General features: G+C 34.4%; 1 protein-coding gene across 3 annotated transcripts; it reads right to left on the bottom strand.

Moving 5' to 3' along the window:
* Positions 1-5853: 5853 nt before the first annotated feature.
* LOC104586650 (heat shock factor protein HSF30-like) lies at positions 5854-8134 on the bottom strand. Of its 3 annotated transcripts, none has more exons than XR_016077099.1 (3): positions 7614-8134; positions 6163-7462; positions 5854-6058 (listed from the first exon to the last, which is right to left on the bottom strand). XR_016077099.1 is itself a non-coding variant. In XM_010243943.3 (2 exons), exons 1-2 carry the CDS (start codon positions 7884-7886, stop codon positions 6629-6631), a joined length of 1107 nt encoding a protein of 368 aa, XP_010242245.1. In that variant the 5' UTR covers positions 7887-8134; the 3' UTR covers positions 5930-6628. The 3 variants fall into 3 exon arrangements, 1 of the variants encoding a protein (XP_010242245.1); XR_016077100.1 differs by having other exon boundaries at positions 5930-6322; positions 6444-7462; XM_010243943.3 differs by having other exon boundaries at positions 5930-7462.
* Positions 8135-9232: the final 1098 nt, after the last annotated feature.

The raw sequence follows: 9232 nt of genomic DNA on the forward strand, positions 1-9232 counted from the left end.
CAAATACAAGTGAAACTCTCAAGTTCAGGTCAGAATATAACGACTTTGGAATAAGCATCTACAGGCAACCATAGAAGCAGGTTGGCATTGTCTAGAACATCTCCTACTCCTAAGGTCGGAAGAAAATTCGGGATGATCATGGCCACCATGAGGAAAGCAGAACCAACTGGATATTGGGAGATGATGTTTGAAACTCTTATTCTATTATTCTTTCAGACACTGTAGATCTTGACCTAAAGCAAGAATGGGATGCTCATAGTCATAGACACAGCTGGCTGTGATTGATTATTGGATCCACAGTGCACACGGCCAGCAGCTCTTCAGTCTTCACATTCATCGTTTGCTGACGACCTACTATGTAGTCCGGACTGACTGTCACAGTGTCACGTCACTCCCACTCAATAATAAACGACCCTGAAAGGCTGAAAAGCAGATCCTCCAAAACATTATCCTTACAGAGTGTGTAGTGCCGATAATTGCCTTGGCCTCACGCCCAATCAACCATTCCCAATAGAAATGATGTGGGGCATTTGGGTTTTGGGGTATGAACCAATGTTCTATACTCCTTGAGAAAATTTTACAATTTCCAGCAGCGGCACGGCAGAAGATAGGATCATCCGCGGTTTCTGTCTGTTGTGTCCTTGGCTTTGTGGGTTTAACTAGGAGGTTGGAGAATCAAATGGCCGCATGGCACAAATGTTGGTACCCTACTCCACAAATCTATATCTGTCTATACTATTATAAAAAGTAGGAATAGCTTCTAAATTTCTAGAATTTTTTCTACTAAAATATCCCTTTTTTTTGAAATATGACCCCACTATTGTGAGGGTAAAAAATGTAATATAAATGCTATTATTCAATACATTCAATTCTCTCTTATAAATCACACATTTAAGGTATTAACTCCCGTTCACCCTCATTGAATCATATATTTAAAGCATCTTTGTTTATTAACATAAAACTTATAAACCATTTTTTTCTACATGGAAAAAATAGTGTTTTCATCTAGGTGGTGGTAAGAAATTAAACCATTTTGGTCAAATGGGCCAACTCATGTTTCCGCAATTATCCACTTGTTGAAAAGTTAGTGTGTTGTGTTAAATACAAAAAAAAAATATTTCCATAATTAAATAATATAAAATTCAAAAATAGATCAAATGCAAATATATAAATTAAAGAAAATTTTGGAACACTTTTAATATCATATATTTGACATATTAAACAATAATAAGTATGACAAATAAGAATTATTTTTATTAATGAGGGAAATGGAATATAAAATTTAAAACCAATTTGAAATAAAACTATTTTCATATTCTCTCTCATTAAATCTCATATCCAATTTATATTTTCTCATTAAATCCTATATCAAGCATATATTTTTTTCATCATTAAATTCCACTAATTAAATCCAAAACATCAATTTTATTATTATAAAAATAAATATATTGAAAATTTATTTGAAAATAAAACCATTTTCTTTCACTCCCGGTGGTGGGTAAGCAATTCAACCATTTGGGCTTAAATGGGTTAATCAACAATATCATAATTTAATAATAAAAAAATAAAATAAATAAAATATGGAAAAACAAAAAGAATTAAGTATATCTCTAATATTGTGCATTCATTATACTAAACAAAAATAAGTATGAAATATAAGAAGTATTTTTATTAATGATGAAAATGGAATGTCAAATCTAAAATCAACCTATAAATGAAATGATATCATAGTCAAATAATAAAATTTTTAAAAATAGAAAATAAAAATAATCACAAAAATTAAAAAACTAGATAAAATTTTGGTTATATATCTAATGTTACGTATTTATAAAAAATAAAATATCGGGTACATCTATAATATCATACATTCATTATATTGAACAAAAATAAATATTATACATAGAAATTAATTTTATCAATGATATAAATGTAATACAAAATTTAAAGTCAACCTAAAAAGCAAACTATTTTCCTTTTTTTGAAAATAAATATTGTCCTTTTTGGGTGGTGGGTTACTGGTTTGGGTTAAATAAATTAATTGATGATGTCATAGTTAAATAATAAATCTTAGAAAGTAAAAAAGTACAAGCAATCAAAAGAATACAAGAATTATAAAAAATGTATAAATCTCTAATGTTATATATTAATTATATCAAGCAAAAATTTAGTGTAATAAGTAAAAAATATTTATATAATGTATATGAAATATATAATTTAAAATTGATTTAAAAGCAAAGCTATTTTCCTTTGTAGATGATGGGTCAATGATCCAACTTTTCAAATAAACTCATGGTTAAATTTTAATAATAATAATAATAATAATAATAATAATTGTTATTGTAATTTAAAATTTCTATCTGCAATCCACATGAAGTTGGAATTTTTTGTGTATATTTACTTTTTATTTTATAGGGTCATTTACTATAACACCCCCTATAATTTCATAAATTTACTTAAACCTACCCTATAATTTGTGTTTTACTAAAATACCCCTTATAGTTTGAAACCTATTTACTTAATCAACCTTTCATTAATAAATATTTGTTTTTCTATTTGAATATAGTAACATGATCACCTAAACTAAGTAGAAAATGTTCACCCATGGTTGTTTATTCTAAAAGTACCCCTAAACTAAGTGAAAAATGTTCAAGGATATGGGTCCATGGTTGTTTATTCCAAAAGTACCCCTAACACTTTCGCATAGAAAATAAAATTGATCAAATAGAGAAGAATAAAGTGGTTATCCATGTTTTACTAGGGGCAAAAATGGCATTTTTTTTAGTTTCTTTTCATTAAAGTTTATTTGAATGAATGTTAGGGTTAAAACTATCATTTTCCACTTTTATCTAATGGAACTATGGAAGGTCAATTAAGTAAATTGATTGCAAACTATAAAGGGTATTTTAGTAAATGACCCTATTTCATATTACATACATACAAATATACACATACGCACACACATATATATACACACACTTTTATGTATAGTATATTTATTTATTCTTAAAAGTATTAATGAGAATGTGGAACTTCATTTTTTACTAAACTACCCCTATTTTTTAATGTAGTTCTTCTTTAATTCCGAGGGGTAATAATGTAATATCCCTTACAAGCTTTCATCTTATTTAATTTCCTTCTCATTAAGCCTTATATTTAAGGAACTAATTCACATTCTCTCACATTAAATGTTTTTTAAAGGATAAAATGCTAAAACCTCCCCTAAAGTTTCTGACCATTATTGAAACTTTCCCTAAAATTTGGTAATTACAATCACCTCCCCTAAACTTTTTAACATGAGACTTTTTCTCTTATAATCCTCTAACAAGAGGTATGAAAAGGTCCAAAATAACCATATTGTTGCTTTGACTAAAATGTTTGTTTTCCAAATTTTCCTTTCATATCAACCACTTCCCCAAACCCTTCCAACCTCTTTTCCGAAATTGGTTTATTTTATAATTTTTTCCTTTATATAAATCCCTCAAAAAATTACAATTTTAAACATTCTTTTTTTGTTGTTCATAAAGTTTGCATTATGCTATACAAAAACCAGCCTCAATGGTAATGCATGGGTATTTTGGACATTTGTGTACCTATTGTTAGAGGATTCTAAGAGAGAGGGTCCCCTTGCAACTGTATTAGAAAGTTCAAGGGAAGCGATTGCAATTACCAAACTTCATGGGAGATTTTAGCAACAGTCAGAAACTTCAAGATAGATTTCAGCAATTTATCATTTTCAAAAACTAACCTAAAAAAGAAAATGAAACAATTCTTCAATCCAAGTGGTGACTAAGCCATTTCGACCATTTGGGCTCAATTGGGTGAATCCATGTGGGCCATTTCTCTGATATTTTATATTAATCATAATAAACAAAATAAGTGTCATAAACAAGAATTGTTTGTATTGATAATGGAAATTAAACACAAATTTTAAAACCAACCAAAACATGAAATTGATTTCCTATTTGGTCCAGATCAACAATTCAAAATTGCCAATATTTGATGTCACAATTAAACAATCAAAATTAAAAAAAATAATAATAAAACTGAAAAAATACATAAATTTTGCAAAAAAAAAAACATTTGGGCACATCTCTAATATTGTATATTCATCATATTAAACAAAAACAAGTATTATAAATAAGAATTGTTTTTCTGTACATGGAAATGTAACAAATGTAAAAAATGTAATTTGAATTTAATCTCCTTTTAATTGTGAGGGCAAAAAATGTATTTTGAACTATTATTTTTCACCTCATTCAAATCCTTCAAATTAAATCATATATTTGAGGGGCCAACACCTATTATATCTCATTAAATGACATATTTAAGATATTTTCTCACCAATAAATTCTGTTATTATATCTATATCCAATACTTTTAACAATAAATCTCATTTTTTTCAAAGTTGAATAAAAAAATGAAATTATCCTTCTGTTTAGGTGGTGAAAAAGCAAATCAACCATCTAGGTCAAATGGATCAAGCCATGATATCATAATTAAATAATAAAAATTAAAGAAAGACAAAAACAAAAAACATGCATAATATGTATAGAAAACATTTGGGACATTTTTATACAAAATTTAAAATAATTTGGATGTATATTACTATTTTCATCATCTAAAATTGCCACGTGCAAGACACGTTCAAATTTACTATCTAAAATTGCCACGTGCAAAACACGTTCAAATTTACTAGTAACAAAATAATGCTTGGATTTATGGGAAGAAAGAAACTCTAGGATCTATGGAAAGAAAGAAATTTCCTCTAAAGGCAATCATTTGTTGGTCTTTATGAGAAGAAAGAAACTCCAAGATCTTCTCTGAAGAAGAGAGAAGTGCTGAAGATCTGAGGGCCCTGATCCATATAAGGGTTGTACAGTGGATGAAATCCCTAAAGCTATACTGACTATACAGTGGATGACATGTTGAGGAAATGGAGTGAGATTGCTAATTGTACCCAGACTAAAGCAGTAATGAGTGTATCTTAGACTCCCCCACCTGTGGGTTTCATAAAACTAAACTTTGATGAAAGTAGCAAAGGGAACCCTGGACAATCAAGGATTAGGGTGTTTTCAGGGATGAGAACGGGGTTGTTTCTACCATGTTCTCAGACCCAATTAGAGTGGGTGACTCTCTCAGAGCTAAGATCCATGCAGTTATGGAAGGGGTCTAGAAAGCTAGGGAAATGAATTTTGAGAAATATAGCAATGCGAGGACGATAGTGGTTTATAGAGATATAACAACGCGAGAAGGAAATTCAGATGGCTGGTTCGAGAAATAAAAGTCAAAATTAGTTGGGTAAAAACATCAGCTAATTCTTTTGGGTTAGCTAAAGAAGGGGTGGACAGGGAATCAATGTTCTAGGCACAGTTGTAATTTAAATCTCTTCTTTCCTTTTTCCTTTTCTCTTTCTCTCTTGTTTCATTTCTTGGGGCTCAAGCTGAAATTGGAAGTTCGTATTCCTCTTTGTAATTCTTATTGTGATAATTAATGAATTGTGTTATTGATAAAAAAAATAATGCATGTATTCATTCAGATGATTAAAGTGATCTTGGTGCTTTGTAAGGCTCAGTTTGGAAAGAGTACAAATGAAAACCTTGTATATATTTTGTATTATTTGCACTCTACATATTTTGTATTTGTACTCTTTCCAAACTGATCCTAATCAGTTTGGAAGGAGTACAAATGCAAATATATAGAGTGCAAAATCGTGTATTTTATATTATTTTGTATATATTTGCAATGTACATAAATGTAATTGTATGCAAATTTGTAGAGTGTGAAACCTTGTATTTTGTATTTTGTATGTAATATTTGTATTTGTACTCCTTCCAAACTGAACTAAACAACGAGTTTATGCAACTCTCGTTCTATTTCCACAACAAATATGATCACAGACAGATGAACATACTAGCTCTACTAGTCCAAGTTGCTAACTAATCAAGCAAATCGCCAGACACCTCCCTTTATAATTCAATGCATGCTACTAACTCGGCAGGTTGTAAGGTTCAAAGAACTTTAGAAATAGCCAGTAAAAGATCCTAAACATCTCCAACTTCTGAAAAAAAAAAAAAAGAGTAAAACCAGTAACATCAACTACCACCCTATCTTATTCCTTTTTGGGTAAGAAGCTTATCTTATTCATGGCTTCTTAGTTCATACATTGAAGATTGATCTTTAAAAAACATAATTGCCACTGTGCAGCTGGAACCGCAACACTACTCTGCAATTGTGGGTAGAAAAATGCTCCCTCAAAAAGTTGTGTTCTCAACTTCTTTAGTATCTTCATCAACAAACTTCTTGTAGATGCAGTGCATCCAACCTACAAAACAAACCAAAGCACCCAACACCATAATCGTAAACCAAGAAGAAATGTACCACGAAGTAACACTGAAATCACCATGTACAAAAGAAAATAAAGGATACAGAAGAAAGAGAATCGCCTCTCTTTGTCTCTCTGCATCTTCAGACCCTTGCCTGGCTCCCTGCTGCTATGTACATACACAACATGATAATGGACTTTGCGCTTATCTACCCTATCAACAACGGAAAGCCGGAGAGAAGATGCAGAGGTTGACGACGTCCAACCCAAAACTAGACAACCAGTGCTTTGTTCCTCTTCCTTGTACTATTTGTTGGACCCCAGATAGCCCATTTGTTTCACCAAATCCTGTACATCTTCACCCCAATCCGGTGTCTCAACAACCAAATCCTCCACTGGGATATCGATTTCCGATTGATGTATTTCATCCCCTCCATCACCCGCAATCAACTCCTCGTCCAGTAATTCCGCCCAGGATATATCGTTAGCAACACAGCTCAAATCTGGTTCATTTGTTTTGGAGATCGCATCAGCTTTCGGGTCCTGAATAGGACTGCTCGCAGCTTCATTGTCTATAGTCACGGAAAACAACGTCCCCATATCCGACTCTGTTTCTGGCACTTCCTCCTGACCTTGGTTAGGGTACCCCACAAACCAGGTAGTCTCAGATGGTATTGGTATTATCTCCTCCGGAAAATTTTCGGTGCTTCGACTGGGGGGCAGTCTCCTTTTCCTCCCAACTCCGCCCATTTCTTTCTTCTGCTCGTTCCGATGGATGAGTTGTTGCACAAAAAGAGGGTTTCTCAGAGCTCTGGCAAGGAAAACCATCATTTGTTGTTGCTTCCTCTCTGTACCTTGCAGCTGTTCTTCCATTCTCACGAGTTGCTTCCTGGACGTTTGTTGTTGGTGTCCAAGATTCACGATTTCCACCATTAACAGGTTCCAGTCCCCCTTCAATCTGTCGATTTCGTCTTCCGACCCACAGTGCCCCAATTCGAGACAAGGTCCTCCTGCTACTTGTTGTTGCATGTGCTGAGAGACGTTTCTTCTTCTCTTGATATTCTTCAACAAATGCTTCTGCCCTCCCAGAAAACCTTCATTCGCGAACTCCCATCTATCTGGATCAACCTTTCTAAAACCCTGCACCGTTTTCATCAATGGAACTTGTCAGTAGTGACCAGAATTAGTTGCAGTGCGGGATAAAATCTTCGTAAAATTAGCTGAAGACAAGAAGACGGGAGAAAATATAACAAAGGGGAAGAACAGAAGTCGTAAGAAGGTTACTACTTACGTATGTGAGCTGGCGAATGAAGCTCGAGAAGTTACAGTGCTTGAAGTATCTTGGAAGGAGGTTGGTGGAGAACTTATGGGAATCCCAAATAATGAAGCTATTGCGGGCTCTGCTCCAAGAGACAATGGAGCCAGTTGATGGATCCTCGATCATATCGTAGGTTTTGGTCAAGAATGGAGGAGGGCTGGTGTCGTGCAAACCCTCCATGGGCAGCGGAGGCAAAGCAGTACCGACCACCGTTACTTCCTCTTCCTTAATGATTACTCGTTCCATGGTAGTCTCTTGGTTATTCTTCTGTAATTCGAATTCTGTGGATGAAGAAATTAAATGGTGGATAGCCAGCAACAAGAAAGAGAGAGAGAGAGAGAGAGAGAGAGAGAGAGAGACTTGAAAATTTCAGTCCATTTGAACGAAGAAGCGAAATTTATGCCAAGGCAGACGTGACTCGATTCGTTGGACTTGGGACTTGGGAGCAGAGAGAGAGAGAGTGAATACATAAATTTTGGGAGATGGAGGTGGAAGCGATAGGTCTGGAGAGAGTGATTAGTGTCTCACAACTTCCACCTGTTTCGCCGTATTTCTCACAACTTTCTGCCACTTGTCCCCCTGAAGTTTGGGAAAATTTTAGCTGTCTAAATTCTGACAGCCTTGGCTCTCTTTAGGTTAGGGCTGCAAGTGGATCGAATTCGAATGTAAGTAAACCAATCAGTCCATCATCCCCTCGAGTTTTTTAACTCCCAAGTCCCAAGCCTAGCTTGGTGGCAATAGGCTGCATTTGGCATTTCTTTAAAAATTTAATGTTAGTAAAAACATTTTAAGTTGGGAGAAAGACGGTTCAGCTGAGGGTCAGAATTTTTAGGTCTAAAATATGATTGGGGTGAGTGCCAGGAATTGATATCAATTTATGAGCGGGCATTGATGTATAGAGTAAAGGTTTTTGATGTATAGAGTAAATTCAGAAATATGCATTGAGCCTGTCCTTACTTTTCTCTTTTAAGTTTTTAACTGTAAAATGGAAATAAATCTTTAAAATAAGGAATTCCAAATAAAATTGCTACAATGATTAGAGATTCAAGTCAACCACTACACTATCGGACATTATGATACCATGCAATACAAATGATTTGATTTTTTTACTCAAAAATGATTTCGGTACGTCATATCTAAGCAACTTAATTGGATAGCTAATGTAATCGTTTCTTGGTTACGTATCAATTTTTTCGTGATGTATCAAATTTTTTGGCTAAGTACCTCGTCAGTGATGCATGCTCCCAAGTGGTCTGTAACTCAGAGACTTAAGTGGAGTTCCCTAGTGGCGAGTTGTCTGGTAGCGAGCTACCTAGTGACAAACTGCCTGGTGGTGAGCTCCCTGGTGGTGAACTGCCTGGTGGTGAGCTCCCTGGTGGCATACTGCCTAGTGGTGAGCTCCCTGGTGGCGAACTGCCTAGTGGTGAGCTCCCTAGTGGCAAACTGCCTGTGGCGAGCTGCCGAGCTGACCAGGTGTCGAGCTGCCGAACTGACCAGGTGTCGAGCTAGATTTACGAGCTTCCTTGCTCTTTAGAGACCTGCAAGGAACCAAATGTCAAAGGACACGGGGTGGCTAATCCGACGAGGTCGCT

The sequence above is a fragment of the Nelumbo nucifera genome, chromosome 6 (genome assembly GCF_055504915.1).
Source record: "Nelumbo nucifera cultivar China Antique chromosome 6, China Antique-T2T, whole genome shotgun sequence".
Classification (NCBI taxonomy): domain Eukaryota; kingdom Viridiplantae; phylum Streptophyta; class Magnoliopsida; order Proteales; family Nelumbonaceae; genus Nelumbo; species Nelumbo nucifera.

Bases quoted from the DNA above. Each gene is read 5' to 3' on its own strand.
- LOC104586650 (XM_010243943.3), bottom strand. From the start codon at position 7,886: ATGGAACGAGTAATCATTAAGGAAGAGGAAGTAACGGTGGTCGGTACT. The intron at 7,463-7,613 runs GTAAGTAGTAAC...AAAACGGTGCAG, and splicing joins TCATTCGCCAGCTCACATAC to GGTTTTAGAAAGGTTGATCC.